This window comes from Protopterus annectens, chromosome 8.part0 (genome assembly GCF_019279795.1).
Source record: "Protopterus annectens isolate FY-2018-M chromosome 8.part0, PAN1.0, whole genome shotgun sequence".
Lineage (NCBI taxonomy): Eukaryota > Metazoa > Chordata > Ceratodontiformes > Protopteridae > Protopterus > Protopterus annectens.
Window position 1 is genome coordinate 869098588 of NC_056741.1, and position 20049 is coordinate 869118636.

A 20049-nucleotide genomic window follows, 5' to 3' on the forward strand; every position below is an offset into this window, starting at 1 on the left:
TAAAAAAATCCAAGTTTAGTGTCTCTTAATAAAGCAAAGTGGGAAGAGAGTGAGTTGCGGACAGGGCAAGTCATATGAGACAGCCTCTGATACATTACTGCAGTGTTCAACAGTGAAGGTGATACAGTTCCATATTAAACTGCTACACTACTACTGGCCCTGCACTGTATCCTCAATTTTGTTTTTCCTTTAAGGAACCAAATTGCTTTGTAAGTCTTAAGACATAAAGGAGATACAAAAAACTCAGCTAATGAAGTGAAGAACTGAGTAGATCAAATAAAGCAAATGTCTGTGGTACAATGAAAGCATCCCTTTAAAACCAGCTTTTAAAATGAAATTAAAAACCACAGAGTCCTTTATTGAACTATTACCTAAATGCACCCTTCCAAGAGCTGCTCATGATTTTACTACGGGATTTTTAAAGTATATACTCATTAAACATCAGGCAAATAAAACATTAACAGCAGTTCAGTGGCTACAGTTTTAACCAGTTTGCCATAGCGACTGAAAGAGACACACACAGAATTACTAGTACTACGAACTTCCATTTAGTTAATTTAGTGGCAAACAACTTATATATATATATATATATATATATATATATATATATATATATATATATATACTGATAACAAGTAGTTTATGAAAAGGACAGTGGCATGCAGCCAAATGAAGCATCTGCTTATCACAGTCCTTAACAGGACTACTGTCTAAGCCCTTAAAAGAGCTTTTAACATACATATTTTACTACATTCTGCCAGGCTGTGTATACATACCTGCATTTCAACAATCAAAAACAGTTTTCAGTACTGTTTTATCAGCCTGGGCAACTGTGAAGCCTTTGCAAAAGGGAATCTCAATAAGCAACCAAACACAACAGTACCTCCTACACAGTGTGAAGTGACTACTGTGACCAGTCTTAGTCTCTTGTATCAAGTTTATTACATCTTTGTTTCAGAAATTATTCTTATGCAGAACAAAGATGGCAGTGAACGTACAAAACTGTGTGTATATGAGAAGCATAAACTAACTGAGGAGACAACAGTGTACAAATCATGCCTTGATGATGGAAGATCCAGCTTTACAGGGTGCAGATGAAGGATGAAGGCAGTCAAAAACAGTGATGAAGCTATTAAAGTGAACCAGCTGTACAAAAAATCAGGTTATTCATGTACACAAACTAAGTGATGAAAGAATACATGAACAGCACATCACAGCTAAGTTTTAAAAGAATGGTTCTGTAAAAACAGAAAAACATTTTTTTTATTTTAAAAATAACAAAAGAAAAAAAAAGTGAAAAAGTCAGACAAGTAAAAAACTTCAGTCAAATGAGGTCTAAGATATTGGACAACGAAAATTTCAGACTGACAAAGCAGGATAATATTCTTTAATGATTAAAAACAAAACAAAGCACTGTACTGTAATTTGAAAATGATGCTCAACAAGGCTACTAGACAGGGTACGAGACTATTCACAGCTGTGTAGATATGCAAAGTGCAAAAGTGAAACAATATGAACATCAAATTTGAATTACAAAATTAAATGTACACAGTGCTGGGGAGTCTGTTGACCTCTGCATCCAATTTACTCCAAATGAAAATCAGATGTTTTACCAATAACTCAACATATCACAGAAGAGAAACAAAGCAATATGCAAAGCTTTTACTGTAACGTACAAAAGAAGGTGCAGAATAGAAAAAAAAAACTGGAAATGACAAATGGCTTTTGGGCATAAGGTGTGGGAGTCTTGAGTTCGGCTAACTGCAAAAGACCACTCGTAATAAAGCATGCATAACCAAAGTGACTCACAGCAGAGCTCAGTAAGAAAGCAATCACATCCCCCAGGCACAAGCTTCAGTGGCTACAAACAGCAAAAAATAAATATATAAAATAATGTCAAAGTGGATCACATTACACATTTTATCAAAATGTACAGTGCTGTATGAAACCACAGCATGGGTAAAAATTACAAATTCTAACACATGGACAACTGAGATTCTGCACAGCAGTCAGCACTAGGGACTATAATTTTATAATTTTTAATGAATGCTCCTTCCAACCCTCATCTGCCCCCCCCCCCAAAAAATATTACCCAACCTTGGGGAGTTTAGTTTACATCAACATATCTGATACTTTAACTACCACAAAGCTAGAAAATAGAAATGGAGTATTTATTTGTAAAGTAGTGCATCAAGGGCCAGTCATGCAAATGAGTATTAGAATGCACGTTTGGAGCACGATCACTTTAGGACTGTAAGTGTCAAAATGCCAATAGTTATCTGTAAACAGACTGGACAGGGAACCATGGATACCAATCTCTCTCTCTCTTCTTTGAAGGTTCTTAGTCAAGCACAGGTGGTTACTCACTACAAAAGACCTGACAAGTAATTTATAACTCTCAGGTGTACCTCATTACGGGTCTTAAAAAGTTCATGTTCTTCGAAGTTCCACATTAAAAGGGTCTGTCACTCATTCAGTGTTAGGAATTTTTAACTGATATTCATGACTAACAGAAAATTATATTAATTTATTAAAAGTTATTTTTTTTATAAGTAAAAGCTGCATATTTTAACCATCCTATGATCTTCCTAGTTGAAGCTGTTAGCAAGCCACGAGTATGTGTTCCACATTTTGCCTACTTGTTCTACATTGTGAGGGCTAGAGTTCCTCATTTTGGAGACCGAAGGTTGAGAGCTAATATTCTGACTCTCAAAGACCAAGCATCTCATATAAAATAAAACGTCGTCACTCCACTGATAATTCCTTCCAGAAGTTACTCTTCTGGGCAACTTAACTCTCATTTACAAATCAGAGACAGCTGCAGAAAGGCAATTAGCCTTCTATACACAGGTAATAACCCACTGCCTAACAAAACACATACAAAAGTGAATACTTTCTGGTCCAAGTACAGTCAGGCATACCACAGCAAGCAATTCATACAAGTTGCAGAGATAAGCAACACCAGGACTGCCTTCTCTCTCTCTTCAATTTGCGGATACCAGTGAAAGAAATCACATTTTATTGTTTTAAAGAGAAAGAGTGCTCCAATTATTCCTATGCCTCAACACTTAGCTGTGTGTGTATAAGACCAAAGCACTAGCACTGTCAAAGAGTCTGTCACTGCTTGACTGCAGAACAATCTTGTACTTAACTTCTAATATGTCAGAAAAAGAAGTACTGATATTAGGTTATCCAGACGCAAATCATCACATAAGCCTTTTTTCATTTTCTCTCTGGAAATAAAGGGTCCTGAAGCACATGTTTACAGGCAGAAAAAAAAACCTAACCAGATATGGCTATACTGCTGTACAGACTACTAATTTATATCAAAGCAGACCACCACCATGACAGAGAGAGCATGGAAAAAATAAAGCTGTCTACAGTACTTCCATTCCACAACACACAAATCAGGAATGTTCTGTTTACAATACGAAATAAACAAACATCTGTACACACTGGTGAATAGTTTCAAAAAACAGCTGGCAAGCAAGACAATTCAAACTTTCGTTATACTATTTCTGACAAAGTTGCCTGATAACTTGGGTTGCCATACACGTCCTTTCCCGGTTATACTTCATCCTTCAGCCCTTAAAAAGTACTTTAAAAATAATGTCCTACTTGGGGGGTTGTTTTGCAGGACATGGACAAAACAGCTGTATGCTGTATTTTCAAAAAGCTCTGCAATACACCTCAGTTCCAATCTTAAGGACTTCAACTACACCCAAAGCCCTTAAGAATTCTCAAAAGAAAATTCTACAACAAATTAGTACTTCATAAGGGCTAAAAGTCATCTCACTGTGCCCCACAACATCTGACAAACACCAACACTGTGAAGAAAAAGATACTAAATGTGAGAAAATCAGAAATCTGACATGATCAGAGAGACCCCGATTATAGGTAAATACTAGGCTAGCTGCTGTTGTAGGCCATTTAAAGCTTAGCCAATTTCCTTTTTAAAGGTGAAAATCAAACCCTGCACAATGTGCGACTGTGAGGTAAACACTTTAACTTTTATGCCAACCCCTAACCGCATCATTATCAGAAGGAATGCCCAAGCTTCTTATCTTCCGGAATGAAAATAGTTCTGAACAAAATTTGTAAGTACTTAAACATGTGCATGTGAATCGAAGGAAGAAAAGGGAAAAAAATATCACATGACATGGCCGTACGCTACAGCCTTCCACAGTGGAAGTGGATGACAAAACATGTCATGACATATATTATACAATGACAAGTCATTAACATTCAAAAATGTAAACTTTGATCAGTCAGCCCAACCAGTACGCCCATTGTAAATCGAGCATATACCAATAGAAAAAGTCAGGGCATCCAGATTTCTATTAATATATGCTACAGCTTTGCATTTTTCTTGAGCTAAGAGGTTGAGAGGTACGTACGGAGGGTAGAGAAAATGCAAGAAAAACTGGGTGCATTATGCAAAACTAAAGAAACACACTCAATTTTTCTTCCATTTCTGCCCTGTCTTGAACCTCTAACTGTCTGGATTTCAAACTACTTTTTTTTTTAATGAAGCAGCAAAGTAGATCTTCCTTTCTCCATTGCTTCCTTTCCAAAGCACTGATGTACTGCATAAGTCTAGGAATGTAAGTCCCATATGCATGAACAGTACATCAAGAAAGCAGCAGAATACAAAAAGAAAGCAGAACATCACACAGTGCCATTACACAAAGACATTATTTAAGATAAGTAAGCAATTTTTTCTTAAATAATGTAACTGTATAATAGCAATGACCAACTCCTGGGTGTTATATATTATATCAATAACCCAAGCCTGGGTGTGGGTAATGCTGGATTTACCCACGGTTGGTGTGGTTTGGTCATGAGTGCGAAGCCCGAGTGGCCAAACAAAGGCAACCGTGGGTAAATCCAGCATTACCCACACCCAGAAGTGGGTTATTGCTATTATACAATGACATCATTTAAGAAAAAAAAAATACTTTTCTTAAATAATGGCATTGTATAATGCCTCCTTGCTGCCCTTCCGCAACTGTCTGGTATCTGATGTACTGCGCATGGGTATACTTACGCAGTACATCAGAGCTGTGGGCAAAAGCAACGGAGAAAGTAAGATCTCCGTTGCTTTTTACAACCTGTCTCGCTATGTTAAACGAGTTTAGGATAGTGAGACAGCTTTAAAAAAAGCAACGGAGAATCTCCGTTGCTGTTTTTAAAGCTGTCTCGCTATGTTAAACCCATTTAACATAGCGAGACAGTTTTGAAAAAAGCAACGGAGAAAGCAAGATCTCCATTGCTTTTTAAAGTGTCTTGCTATGTTAAACTCGTTTAACATAGCGAGACAGGTTGTAAAAAGCAACGGAGATCTTGCGTTCTCCATTGCTGTAACAAAAGGGTTATACTAATGGAAAAAGTCCGGGCAGCCGGACCTTTTTCCATTACTACAACTCTGATTTACAACGTGCACGCTGACCAATCAGCATGCATGTTTTGGAATATTAATGGGGTGTCGTCGTATAATGAAGATTTTCTCACGGTTGCCTTTGTTTAATCACTTAGGCTTCACCCTCATGATTAAACCACACCAACCATGGGTAAATCATCAATATGCCACACCTAGTCACTGCTTATTGCTATATTATTCTCCCCATGCGTAACAGCAGATCTTTTTTAATGGGAGCAATGTGTGAAATTTGGTGTCATTCCAAAAGAAATAGTAGTGGCACCTAACCTGCATCCATAAACCACTGATCTCAGCTTGTTTGGACACCTTCCCAATGAGGCAGTCATTTTCTTTCTGCTGTTACAGTGGTTATTCTATGGTGGGAGTAAAGATTAAAAGTCTTATTTCCCCACTAACAATTCAGTGTAACAAAGAGGAAAAAAAATCTGGCAGCCAAAACAAATGAAGTATAAGCATACAATTTTAATCTTGCAAATAAAAATAAAATATTTTTCTGTAGTTCTGTTTTAAACTAAAATCCCAGCTAACAGCGACAGAATATCATGCAGACAAAAAACAATAAACATAAAACTAAAAAATACCACTTATATGGAATAAAATGCACCCAGTTTTGAAGATCCCAACTGTAGTATTCTCTGAAACAATACATGGGAATCAGAAATTAAAACTACTGTGTGTTCATAGCAAGGTCCATCTTTGAAGCAACTAGTTAAGGAATACTAACAAAAGCAAGAGGGAAAGGGAAACAGGTATAGTAGTCAACAGTTATTTATGAAAGCCACAAACATGACATGTGGACCAAAAGAAAATCTGAAATCCCATTAAAAAGGTGACAGTTTCCATAAAGTCATTATAGAGAGACAAAATATAAATCATGTCTCTAAGTTGTAGGGAGTTGTGGCTGGAGACAAAGCCACCATTTTATGGATCAAACATTACAATTTAATACAGGCATGTAGTCAATGCATGGTCATGTTTTTTAGAACAGTTTTATACAACAAACTTAATAATTCAAAATACATTTCATTCAAACATCTACTCTGTATAACAGAACAGCTCAAATCACCAAGGATATTATTAAAGTTAAAGGCGGCACAGAGGCCTTGCAAATATTCATCCCACTTCTTCACAAATATTTCCTCGTCTTGAAAGAAAAATGTAGAGTGAAGAGGCAAACAAACAGCCATAACATCTGGCAAAGAGTTGAAAGCAATCTTAAGGACTGTTTTTTTTTTTTATTATTATTATTTTTTGGAATTCTCTACTGCAGGATCTCTATATCCCAAAGATAAGCAGGAACACAAGTTAACACCTCACCACGGAGGATAGCACTCCAAAAAGTATTGTTCTCTCTTGGTACTGCAGTACAGAATCTGTACATACCAATTTCACTTGAGAATCTCTCATGCATTCACTACCATCTGCTCCATGATCTTGTGCCTCTGCCAAAACGCCTTGCTTAAAATGCGAAAAGCACGATTAAAATACTCTAACCGTTCACCACCTTCGCAGCCCTAGTCTGCTTACATCACTAACAAAGCTTTGGTCTAGAAAAGGGTTTTTCAAACTACCTATGGATGCAGCAACAGGAATCAAAGTTTCAGCTGCATGTAACCAATACTAAAATATTTAACAGAATATACTTATTTTCATATCTGGAGTACCACTGATATAGCATAGAGCTAACAGTTTCAAATGTGACCTGGGGCAAATAGGGAGATAAGTCAACTATTTCAAGGTCACTGAAAGATGCTAGGAAAAAGAGTGGGATTCAAATTTAGACTTTTGGAGTCTCCAGACATAGTTTGGTATGCTAATAAGCTACATCAGATTTGCAGATTGCCATTATCATCATCATTTTCCTTAGAGTCTAAAACTGAAATTTTATGTAGCTGTACTGGACAATTCTATGTATCTGGAGTTGTTAAAAGTTTACAGACAAAGAAATGACTCTGCAACTTTGTAAATGTATTGCAAGTATGTACATATGTTGGGGTAGTCTTTTAAAAATGCTTGAAAAACCACTCTTCTAGAAAGGCAAGCTCTACCCAAATTAATGGAGCTGACAGTACCTGCATTTTTTTCTTTTTTTATTAGTACCTCTTTAGCTATAACAGCCTCTTCCTCCCATGCCCTTGCAAACAGCATTCCGACCTGTCTGACCCTCCTGGCAGCCTGTTTGATCTTCACCAGCTTCCGGTAGGCGAACACGTTCTTCCTGTGGTTCAGACTCAGTGCCACCATGGAGCCCAGTTGATCTCCCTTCAGGTTGCCCCAGACCTCGGGGAGCAGGCGCTTCTGCAGAGGAACCCAGAAACCCCAATGGGAAAATAATCAACAGTGCAACAGACAGGGATCTTAATTAATGGGACCTCCCTCTTATATAAACTTTTATACTGTGAAAGTGAAATATGTATTACACAAGGATTTTTTTTTCACTCAGTTTGTGCACTGACTTTTAAGGGAACAAATTTATAAACTGTGGCATGAGTTGTGAAATTAAATGGAATTATCATCATTTAGTTATTACAGCACAAACAATTTGTCAGGGCAGAAAAAACAGCAAAAGGAAATGCAAGTGTGCAGGTACGCAGTAATTACCACAGTTTTTAATGACTTCAAAACAAATGGATGAGCAATTAAAACTCCACGATGAGGGTGTGCTGAAGTAGACCTGCATGGCTAAAGGCAGCGATGAACTCAGTTTAGGGCACAGAACTAAGAGCACAAATATAACTGTGTGCACTATTATTTTCCTATAACTGTCTAATACAGATTAGTTCAGAGCATGAGCAACTGGGAACAGTTTTGGGCTTCTTGCATCACTGCTACTGTGGTTTGAATGCAGAAGATGAACTGTGGTGATGGTGGTGGGAGGGGGTGATACATTCTGTATTTCCACTTCTGACTCACTTGCATATACCAGTTTATCACCTGGAAACAGGAAACCTGTGCTGGTTACTGTTGTAACAGAGAACAGTTTATTTTCCCTCTTTTAGGCTGTAACATGACAAGTGTCTACCTGATAAGCAGTACACCTCTGAATAAACTGTAAGGATACTCCAAAGAACAGCTGACAAAGAAGCAGCAAGTAATGCATAATTCTGCTTTGTGAATGCCTCTGTAAAAGATATGCAAGAATTACTGACATAATTCAAAGTAATTAATGAAATATTTACAATCAAAAAAAGTTTAGTCACATGAGGCCCTGTTAAAAGACTAAGCCAATAAAATGGCATGTTTCGTCCCTCCGTTTCTATTCCACAGCCATTTAAGCAATTAGGCAAAAAGAAAGTTAAGATATAAAATGAAACAGAATAATGTTATTTGTAGTCAATGAGCAGCTGGTTTGCAAATAAGTTGCAGAAGCAGTGAACTAACTACCTGTTAACAAAAACACTGCAAGCATTTGCAGGAAAACAATCTGCTTAAAAATATCAATGGCCTTTTCACGGTGCATTACATAACATTGGAGGAATCTATGACATTTTGAAGACATCTTATTTAAACCTGCACACAACCTTCCAAACCACACACAAAGAACAAGCACTAAAGAAGCAGGCAGAGAAGGGGGAGGAATGAAGGGATGTGCCCCCCCTTGCCTCTCCAGGGGAAGTGGGGTATGTATGCACTCAGAGGCACAGCAGACAATGCAATGCCCTAGGTGGAGACCAGCCAGGTGACCATTTGTGATGACGAGGTGAGGGGAATGGGTTACTTGGAGGAAATACTCCCTGTGGAAATGAGGGGATACCTTCTGCAAACAGCCCAATGCATGAATGTATGCCCTGCTCCTGAAGCCCTGCTGGGTAAGTGTGCAATTAGTGTCGGTAGCAAACTGGAAATCTTGGACCACCACTTATGGTTGATAACCCCCATCAGTCAGCCCTCATCTACTGACAAAAAATGAAGGGCCTTATAAATTGAATTACAGTCTGATGTCTGGCAGGCAGCAGCGACAAAAATTAAAAAAAAAAACTGTTTTCTGGCATATTAAGCCTATATGACTAATCGGTAGTAGGTTTATTCAAAAAGGCACTTTGCTGTAACTTTAGTTTTAGAGGAACATTTCTGTACTTTGCACATATTGATAAAATCTTCAAACCCTTAAAAAAGTCAACATGACATATTTTAACATTAACCTGTGTGTAATACTTAAATCTTAGTACAATAAATCTGGACAAAGCCAAAACTAATTGTTGGGGGGGGGGGGGGCAAAGGCCAAAAATAGGGAGAGATTTTAATTATTCCTCTTATAAACTTATAAAGTTGCTAGGATAACAGGCTTTACGTTAACATGCATTTTCTGAAGGATATGAAGCAACTCAAATATCTATTATCTAATGACTAATTCTCAATGATTTGCTAGAAAAATCACACATTTTACGAGGAACAGACCACAAATATGAGGCAAAAAATCTAGACAGTTCAGAGGTATGCAGCAGCCAGTTTTGTACCATGGCATATCAGAAGTGTATATATAAAACTTGCATCTGACAACGTACTGGAAAGATGGCAGACGGTGTGAATAATGGGGAGCTTCTGTGACGGAGATCAATTACAGTAAGCGCAAGCACCACCTTTCAAACTGTATATAGAAGTCTATCACAGAACCCACATATAGAAAAAGTTATCTACTAAGCAAAGGAACCATCTTCATGTGACAAAGCAAAAAAGTAAGCAAACCAGATGTCTTTATCTCACTATTTTCAGTTTCTGGAAGCCTGCCAGCATTCAACAGTATCATAAGAAATGTTTCTATTATCTACTGCCTTAATCAGATTGCTAGTCTGACAACACCCTTTTGGAGATCACCATGGATATTTACTTTTAGTGGGATATATATATATATATATATATATATATATATATATATATATATATATATATCTAAGTATATAGCAAGTTAAGAAGGACTAATACACAAAAAGAAGTTAGGTACTCACCATAATGTTCCATGTGAGTTGTTCATCTTACCTTCATTCTTACTGATGGGTTTGGAGCCAATCCTCGGCTCCGACTCGGCCAACTGCAAAAGCTCGAGGTCTTCATCCAGCTCGAGGCCAGCTCCCTATCCCATGATGCACCTTGATCTTCCCTCAGATCTTGTTTGCTGCCAATTGGCTACCTATGACTATTAATATGCCACCCTAAGAAGTGGATAAGAGACAATGCACCATAAATAAAAGAAGTCTCGGTCCTCAAGTAGACTGGATGGGGGTTGAAGGGTGGGACGTAAGAATGAAGGCGAGATGAACAACTCACATGTGAAGTTGTTTTATCTCACCGTTCATTCTTAATGATTGGTAGCGTCCCAAGCACCATCTTTCTCGGCTGGCTCACGGGAGAATGTTCTTCAGAGCAGGGGAACCAAAGAAAGCCCTGTCCCTGGAGGCCTTGTCTACTTTGTAATGAGTGATGAAGATATGAGGCCTTGACCAGGTAGCTGCTGCACAAATAGTATCTAATGGTAACTTAGCAGAGAAGGCTGAAGAGATAGATACAGCTCTAGTAGAGTGGGCCTTTATTTTTTGTTGTAATGGAGCATTCACTGAACTGTAAGTGAAAGAAATACAATCTGATAACCATCTTGACAAGGTGACTTTGGTCAGTGGAGTACCTTTTCTTGATTCTGAAAAGGAGACATAGCTGTTCTGTTTTTTTTTTAATTGTTTGGTCCTGTCCAAATAAAACTGGAGTTGCCTATGAACATCAAGTTTGTGCAGCATGTGTTCCATTTTATTTGTGTATTTAGGGAAGAAAATGGGCAATTCAATTGACTGGTTAAGATTTGTCTCTGAACAAACTTTGGGTAAAAAATGATGAATTACTTCTGAGTGAGACTCTGTCATTATGTAAAATCAGATAAGGAAGTCTGATGGTCAAGGCCTGTAACTCAAAAATCCTCCGAGCAGAAGTGATAGCTATTAAAAATATGGTCTTCCATGAGAGATATTTCAAATCACACGATGAGGCTGGTTCGAAAAGGGGTAATATAATTTGGGAAAGAACAAAATTTAGATTCCATGGCATGGCTGGAGTTTTGATGGGTGGTCTCAAATGAATAGTACCCTTGAGAAAGGCTTTAGAGAGTCGATGTGACATGACATTAGAACCCTGGACACCAAGATGAAAGTTCGGGATTGCTGCTAATCGAACTCTAATGGTAGCTGCAGTGGCCCCTTCATTGAAAAGTTTAATCAAACTCCAGAATGGATGAAATTGAAGCTAGGTACAGATCAATATCATTCGGAGATGCCCATATAGAAAATTTCTTCCATTTGCTAAGATATAACTTTCTGGTAGATGATTTGAGAGAGGATGTTAAAATATGTTGAGCTTCAGCTGAGAGGCTGTGAACCCTGGCTATGTTTGGAATTGGAGCAGCCAAGCTGTCAGTTTGAGGGAGTGAAGGGAAGGATGAAGAGCCCCTGATGAATGGGTCAGAAGATCCGGAACAGAGTCCAGGATCCAAGCTTCTTCCAATAGATGAGGCTGAAGGAAGGGAAACCAAATTTGACAACGCCAGTAAGGGGCTATTAAGATTATGGTCCTTCCCAGAGTCTTTGCTTTCTGTAATACTTTGGGTATTAGAGGGAAAGGAGGAAAGGGATAAAGAAGACCCAGGGGCCAATAGTACACCAGTGCATTCCTTGGGGCATCCCCCGGTGGGGGGATTAGGATGAAGTAGCTTCTATATTTCGTGTTTGTTGGGGTTGCAAAGAGATCGTAGCAACGCTGGCCCCATCAGCAAAAGATCCTTTCTGATACTTGTTTCTTTAGGGACCACTTGAGGCAAGAGAATTGCCCTGCTTAGCTTGTCTGCTATCACACTGATTTCCCCGGGATGTGCATTGCTATCAGAAAGCGCTGGGTGGAAGTTGCCCACTGCCACACTCTCAGGGCCTCTTGACACAGGCAGTAAGATTTGGTTCCTCCTTGTTTATGTACCAGACCACTGACATATTGTCTTTCTGAATTGCAATTGTTTCCAGAGGGAGAGAGTCTTGAAAGGACTGCAAAGCTAGGAGTACTGCTTTCATCTCCAGGACACTGATATGCAGATGAGCCTCGTGCTTTTTCCATGTACCTTGGGCTGTTCTTCCCTGATAATGCCCCCCCCCCACCCAATCAAGCAAGCATTCGTGGTCACCATGGCTATAGGAGTGGCTAGAACAAATGGGTGGCATAGGGCTACTCGTTGAGATGTCAGCCACCACTAAAGGTCCTTCTTGCACAAATTTATGATTTGGTGTGACACTGGAGGTTCCTGAAAGGACCACTGAAATAAAAGGAGCCATTGTAGTACTCGCATAAGCATCCAACCCAGAGGAATGGCAATGATCGCTGCCGCCATCGTTCCTAGCAATTTGAGTACCATTGAGACTGGGGCTTTTGTCTTTGGAAGCAGGTGTAGGATTTGTTTTCGTAAAAGACAAACTCTTTCTGGAGGAAGACTTAAGGTCATTGAGACTGTATCTAGTTTTGCTCCTATAAAAATGGTCTGTTGCGATGATGACAAGGCAGATTTTTTCTGTGTTTATGGTAATCCCCAATTGATTGCAGAGATTTAAAGTCGTGTCCCTTACATGTATGAGTTGATGCCTGGTGGTGGCAGTGAGCAGCCAGTCGTCTAGGTATGGAAACACCTGGAATCCCAAATGTCTCAGATGAGCCGTGACTACTGCCATGCATTTGAGCAGTCTGGGGGCTGTAGTCAGAACAAAGGGCACAGTGTGAAATTGATAATGACTGGCTCCCAGCCGGAAGCGTAGATGATCCCTGGATGGACTGTCCATTTTTATGTGTTAGTATGCATCCTGGAGATCAACTGAGCACATCCAATTGTCTTTCCCCAGAAAGGGGAGTATTGACTGTACCGTGACCATCTAGAACTTAGTCTTTTTTACTGACTTGTTTAGTCTGCTGGGGTCTAGAAAAGGTCTCCAGTCTCTCATTTTCTTTGGAACCAAAAAGAACCCAGAGTAAGTTCCGGATCCTCTCTGGTCTGCTGGGACTGGTTAGATGACTTTTCTTCCAGCAACCTTTGCACCTCTATGGCTGGTGGTCCCTGTGACTGGGTGGAACATCTGGGATTTTTTTCACAAGATGGGGCAGTGTGGCAAAGGGAACTGAGTATCCTCTGGATATGATACTTTGTACCCAGCTGTCTTATTTATAGCCAGGCGTCTGGGTATAAAGAAAGGCATCCCCCGACTGCCTCCAGAGATGGACAGTCAGGTCTCCTCTCAGGAGCACTGACAGGGCTTCCCAAAGAACTGATCTCTGTCTCCCTGATTCTGCAGACCCCTTCTGCGGTGTGGACGGCTTCTTCCATTATTTCCCCCCTCCTCTGCCTCTGGGGGGGGGGGGGGTTCACCACAAGTGTCCTGGAAAGATCCTTGAGGTTTACAGAACCACATCTTTCCACCCCCCCTTTGGGGTAAGGTCTAATCTGGGTAGAAAAACGTATTCCGATAGCAGACAAGGTCCTTCTGTCTTTCTCACTCATGGTAAGTGTTTCCTTTACTTTTGGTCCAAAAAGGGACGAGCCTTCAAAAGGGTGTTAATAAAGGAAGACTTAAAGGGTTCCGCAAAGGAACAGAGATGCATCCAGGAATGTCTCCCAAAGGCAATTCCTCTACCTGCTGCTCTGCTCGTTCCATCACCTGCATATGACACCAGACACATGGAAGAGCTCACAACAGAATTAAAAGTAGAAAGCTGGGAAGTTACCTTGTCTGAAACCCCCGCAGCTACTGAACCCTGCAGGGTATCGCCTAGTTCCTTATGGAGATCCTTTTGTAACCTAGTGAAATGTGTGAAATAGTTCAGCAATCGAAGGACAAAAGCTGCTGAACTAAATATACGCTTCCCATACCTGTCCATGATCCTCGACTCTCTATTAGGAGGATGAACAGACGTAGAAGTTTTTGACAGATCCTTCTTGGTGGCTACTGCCACTACCATGGCATCAACGGGCACTCCTTTAGTTAGAAAGGTTTTGTCTTGAGGGCAAGTTATTAAGTTTATTAAGCCTCCTGGGAACAGGCTCCATGGTATCTGGGGACTTTCATGGTCTCCGAGAGAGTAACTCAGTCAACTCATCAAAGGGTGGAGACACCCAAGAGGGGGAGGGTTGAGACTCAAAAGCCTTTAAGAGGCCTGACTCATCATCAGTAGGGTTAAGGGATTTCCACCCACCCCTCTGTTTAAGAATTTCTAAGATATCTGCGAATGAGATATCCTCTGAGGGGGGCCATGAGGACCCTTCTGACTCATCTAAGTCAGTATCCGAAGTGACGGATTCCTATGGAGAGTCCAGATGCTTCCTCTTGCAAAGTCTCTTCCTGAGAACCTCTTCAGTGGGAGCTTCTGGAGAGGCCTTGGAAGAGCATGGCTCGCCCAAAGAGGATTCCTGAGGCTCAGGATCTTTCTGCTTTAATGGAGCGTGTGTTTTAGAGATAGACACTGGTGCTTTAAAGGCGGGAGCTGCTGGCACTGACGGAGTGGTTGTCGGCATGGACAATACCCTCCTCATGGCCTCGAAGACCACTCGGTCTCGACATGAGGAATCCCCTGGATCTGAGAACACAAGGGACTCTCCCGGCACCAGAACAGAGGGCTCCGAGCCTAAGGTCAGAGCAGAGCTCACTTGAGCCGTGGCCCTGAGAGGCAAAGTCAGAACTGACAAGTCGGTTTGACTATCCTCCCCGGACCCTACCAGCGAGCGTCAGCTTAGAGATCCCTCGGTCAGCACTAAAGATATCAGGGCAGTCGGGGCCGACAAATCTAAGGTAGGTGTTGGTCCCGAGGGTTCCACGATCATCAGTTCTGAGCTATCCTGCTCTGAAACTTTGAGGGAGATTAGAGGAGGAACAGAAGACAGTGGGGGAATTCATGTCGACTTCGAAGTCCCAGGGGTCAGTGCCGATAAAAAGTTTTGCAAGCGTTGATATCTGCAGAAGCCTCTTCACCACAAGATCCACATCCAAATTAGAGAGCCTACTTGAGGCCCGAGAAGAATGTGTGGATGAAACCACCAACTGTAAGATGGAGGATTTCAATGTAGGAGACGGCGGCTCGTAACCAAAACAACAGTCGGCTCCGTTGGCTGTGGAGCCGATGTTGAATCTTTACTGGATCCTGTTTTTGGAGTCAATGTACTTTTTCTTGGCTTCGAAGAACTAGAAAATGTCCGAGTGTTTGTCATGCTTAATAAAATGCCTCTTGGAAAGAGGACTTCAAAAGACCTCTAATCCATAAGTTTCCTCTTCCTCTCACGCAACACTCTAGCACCAAAAGAGTGGCATATTGAACAGCTTTCTTGTAGGTGCACCTCACCTAAACAAGAGACACAGTCACTATGGCCATCAGTGATGGACATCTTTTGCCCACATTTTGAGCATTTTTTTAAACCCAGACTTGGATTTCTCTTTCTCTTGAGACATCCTATCAGTAACAGAGAAAAACCTCTATATATATATATATATGTAAGAAAAAAACACTCAGAATATATATATATATATCTCAAAACACAGCACACTAACTCTTAATAATGCAAGATCTTTAAGCAGTATTAATATCCTAAAAAACTAGGCTAAGTTATGTAAAATATCTAATTATCTAAATATAGGATATATATCTATACATACACAGCACACTAACTCTTAATATCTAATTATCGAAGTATCAATGTACTTGTCCTGTAAATAAAAGGGTTCTAACTCAGAACATACAACTATGAAGAAATAGGAGATAGGGAGAAACTAAAGGCCTAAAAACACGGCCACTTATAACTAACTTATTTAAACTATCTAAATCTCTAAAAAATATATCTATCTAAATATCTAATTTAAGCTTTTTAACAAGTTTTAAAGAGAAAAAACAATAACTTTCACTGGCCACAGCTGGTGAACATCTGATCAAGTTGCAGAGGCAAACGAGATCAGAGGGAAGATCAAGGTGCATTCATGGAATAGGGAGTTGGCCTCGAGCTGGTTGAAGACCTCGAGCTTTTGCAGTTGGCCGAGTCGGAGCCGAAGATAGGCTCCGACCCCATCAGTAAGAATGAACGGTGAGATAGAAGAACTTCACATCACTTGTTTTAACAAGGCAGCAATTCAAGTAAACCAACATCAATACAAGTAAAGATTCACAAGTGTAAAGGCTTGCTCAAAATAGCAGGAACTGTAATCATCTGAAAGCTAGACAGTTCCAGAAGGAAATACTGAGTCTACTACAGAACTGCACATTTTATGCTGGTGTCATGTAATGAACTGGTTAAACTGTTTTTTGTTTACTGATGGTGCAACAGACCATGTTTGGCATGCCTAAGAAGTACCAGAATGCAAACTACATAAAGGTGTTCTACCATAGATAATGGCCATCACTGCTTTAGCTAAAGTCAACTGTCACATTTGTTTAATCTGTTCCTTTCATCCATCATTAAGCTAGAATATACTGGACTGTTCTCCAATATGGTGAAAATGTGAGTAATCAGTGGAAGAATCACTACATCCTCGTGTGGCATAAATGCTTGTATTATTAAGTACTGAAAAATAAATGCATTTCCCAAGGAAATTTCTGGTTATCCCCTGGACTGGGGGGGGGGGGGGGGGTCACAGCAAATGAAAGTTCTGATTAGGTCTAGATTAAATATACAAGATCCCAATTCTGCCATCTTGTCAGCAAGCAAAGTGAAGAAAGACATTACACAAAAAAAAATACAGTTCAATTATTTAATAAAGAATGTTGCAATAGATGAGACAAATTTTCACAAATAGGCAACACAACTTGTTTTAAAAGCATCATCAGACATTTTGTTTTTCAATTAAGATTCAGTACTATTATACTAGCAATCAACAAAGCTGTACATTTTTTTAACAATAAAACCCACTGCCATAAGAGTATCCAGTCTATATTAATATGCTTAAAGAACTGTTGACAATAGAGGTAAGTTTTATGTTTTCAAAAAAAAAAAAAAAAAGTCACCAGGGAGGTAAGTACTACTGTAATAAAACCAAAAATAATCGAGGACTAGTTCATTCATATCCCTTCCTTAGCAATACCTCTGGAAAATGGAGCAGGACCAGCCATACTATTTAACAGTATATTCAGATCCTAGTAAATCTATTGAAACAATTCATGTTTTGCCCAAACATTCACCAAAATTAGCCTGCTTCTTGACTGCTGCTGAAGACAAGACATGTAAAAAGAAACCTGTAGGGTCATAGCCGGCCTTAGGCATACGCCAACTAGGTGACCGCCTAGGGTGCCGCTGTAGCAGGGGCGCTTTCCCAGTATTTATCTGGTGTAGGTAGACCAGGATGGGGGCACCTGGGTGGTGTGGGGGGTGCCGTGGAGCCCTTTTGCCTAGGGCACCAGCTGACCTAAGGCTGCTGCTGTGCAGGGTTAATAAATGTCACAGAAAAGCAGGTTTGTAAATTGTTATCCCATGTGAAAAGCCTAATCTATTTCTTTTTCAAGTTTCTGACACTAACACAGCTAAAAAAAAGTATGTGTGCTCGGGGGGAAGGGTTCAAAGCTTTTTAAGTTTTTGAGCTTCACAGCTTGATAACCTGTGGCAAAGGCAGCTTCCAGCACCTTCATCATGCTAAACTACAAAGTTCAAAAGCTTGATAAGCCAACTGGAAGTGTAACACTGGTCAATCTGAGGGCTAGATGCCTCAATTTCAAGTGCTAGGTCTGACTGCTTCATTACTACATCAACCTTGCAAAAAGGAAGTATTTCAAATTAAAAAAGAACAGCTTTCTACCTACTCCAACAAAAAACTTGCCTGTGGGTCCATTAGGGGACAATTTTTAATGTATCTATATAAAAATAACAACTTAGAAAAACATGTATGTAAGCTATCAAAGTAAATGCAAACATAAATGTTCTACACTGGCAGACTCCTTGGAAGAACTCCTTTTTCTGCCACTCGGCTGTCTGCTTAGCCGAAAATGAAAATCAATTAATGTGCAACATACACTGAGCTAAGTAAGAAAAATCAGTGCACCATTCACAGTCTGCAAGTCAAGGTACAGCAAGATCACTATACATGTATCAGAACACTAAGTATTCAACAGAAGCATATCAATTTACAACTTGCTACAACTTAAAATATGCATATAAGCAAAGTTAAGCATGTGCAGAAAAAAAAGCATCCAGACAAATGCAATAAAATCAAGTAGTTTGAAAGTGCATGAAGTAAGAAATATGAAAAATACAGGTTTTCGTAGACCTCTCAAAGTCCACCGTGGGTTCCAGCCAAAGATGTTGAAGTGAACCGAACATAAATCGCTGCAAGTATGATACACAGTCTCAACCAGAACTAAGCAGCATGCACAGAACTTCCAGCAGTACCTTGCCAAAAAAAGGGGAGGAGAGAACCGAAAGGTAGGGAATTGCTTACTTCTTAAGGAAAGAGGGGAAGCTGAATCAAGCAGGGATAATAGCTATGTAGGCACAATTAAGTAGTATGCTTACCTCAAGACTACAGGTAACTAGTGCAGACTGTGCAGGGTAGATGAAGAACAATTTGAAAGCATTAATAAAGGTGTCATAGCACTGTGTGTCACCTGTAGTCACCCGAGGTTAAAGGTATACAAGCACAAACTAAAATGCATGTCATAATGCTATCCACAAACACTCTTGAATGTAGGAGATGCCTAATTTTGGTCACATTCTGCAGACGGTATAAGGATGATTTCACAACTGTTTGTCACTTGCTCATCAAGGATTATGACCAAACCATGTAATTCAGATACATACCCAAGGCTATTCCCCTTCAAGTCTTAGGAGAAAGAAGAAGCCAAACAACTTTTAACCCATAAGGGAGTGAAATGTCTTAGTTTTGCCATGACTGAGTTTTAGATGGCTGCTCCTCATCCAATTCAGGATGGCACCAATAATAATACAAGCCTGGTCATGTGTCCCTGAATGAAGGAGAGTTGTAAAGGAGTATAAGCTCCAAGAGTAAGCATGTGCACCTTAAATACATGGCCACATATGGAGCCATTACCCCCGTAAAAAGGTAGCTCATGCAATAATTAAGTTCTGAATCAGCCCTTTGACAGAATCTCAAGGAGCCTGAGATAAAGACTACAGCAGACAAACTACAGGCAACGTAGCATCCAGCACCTTTTTCTGGTTCATGAGTCAGATGATGATGCAAGATTGAGGAGGGCCAATACTAAACAAAATAATGCTATTTCATACTATTAGGTGGTCATTAACTACACTCAGATGATGAATCTCAGCCCCAAGCAGTGTGCAGAAAACAAGTTAGGAAGAATTTGAGGTTATACAAGTCAAAAATAAGTTTCAAACTGTACCAAAACTACCTTCCTCAAAAATCTTGCTGATGAAAGGCAAGGTAACGATTCAAATAATTCAAGACTAGGGAAGTCCAGAGATGATCTCATTAAAACAACAAAAAAAAAAAAACATACAGTTATGTGATGGTACTTGTTACCACAGCTGTTCCAAATATATAGTCACTTTCAGTAGAAGAGTTTGGTCACAGGAGGGTGTACCAGACCATACAAACTTCGTGTGGGGCATGGACTTCCACTTTTCTGGTATCTAGGAGTCGGCTTGAAAC

At 39.9% G+C, this 20049-nt stretch overlaps 1 protein-coding gene across 1 annotated transcript in view; it reads right to left on the minus strand.

The window, feature by feature from the left end:
- Positions 1-20049, minus strand: part of LOC122809125 — a 3089885-nt gene that overhangs the window by 824211 nt on the left and 2245625 nt on the right. Inside the window, exon 11 of the mRNA XM_044080384.1 lies at positions 7541-7738. Coding sequence (XP_043936319.1) covers positions 7541-7738 — 198 coding nt within the window. The remainder of the gene's footprint in view (positions 1-7540; positions 7739-20049) is intronic.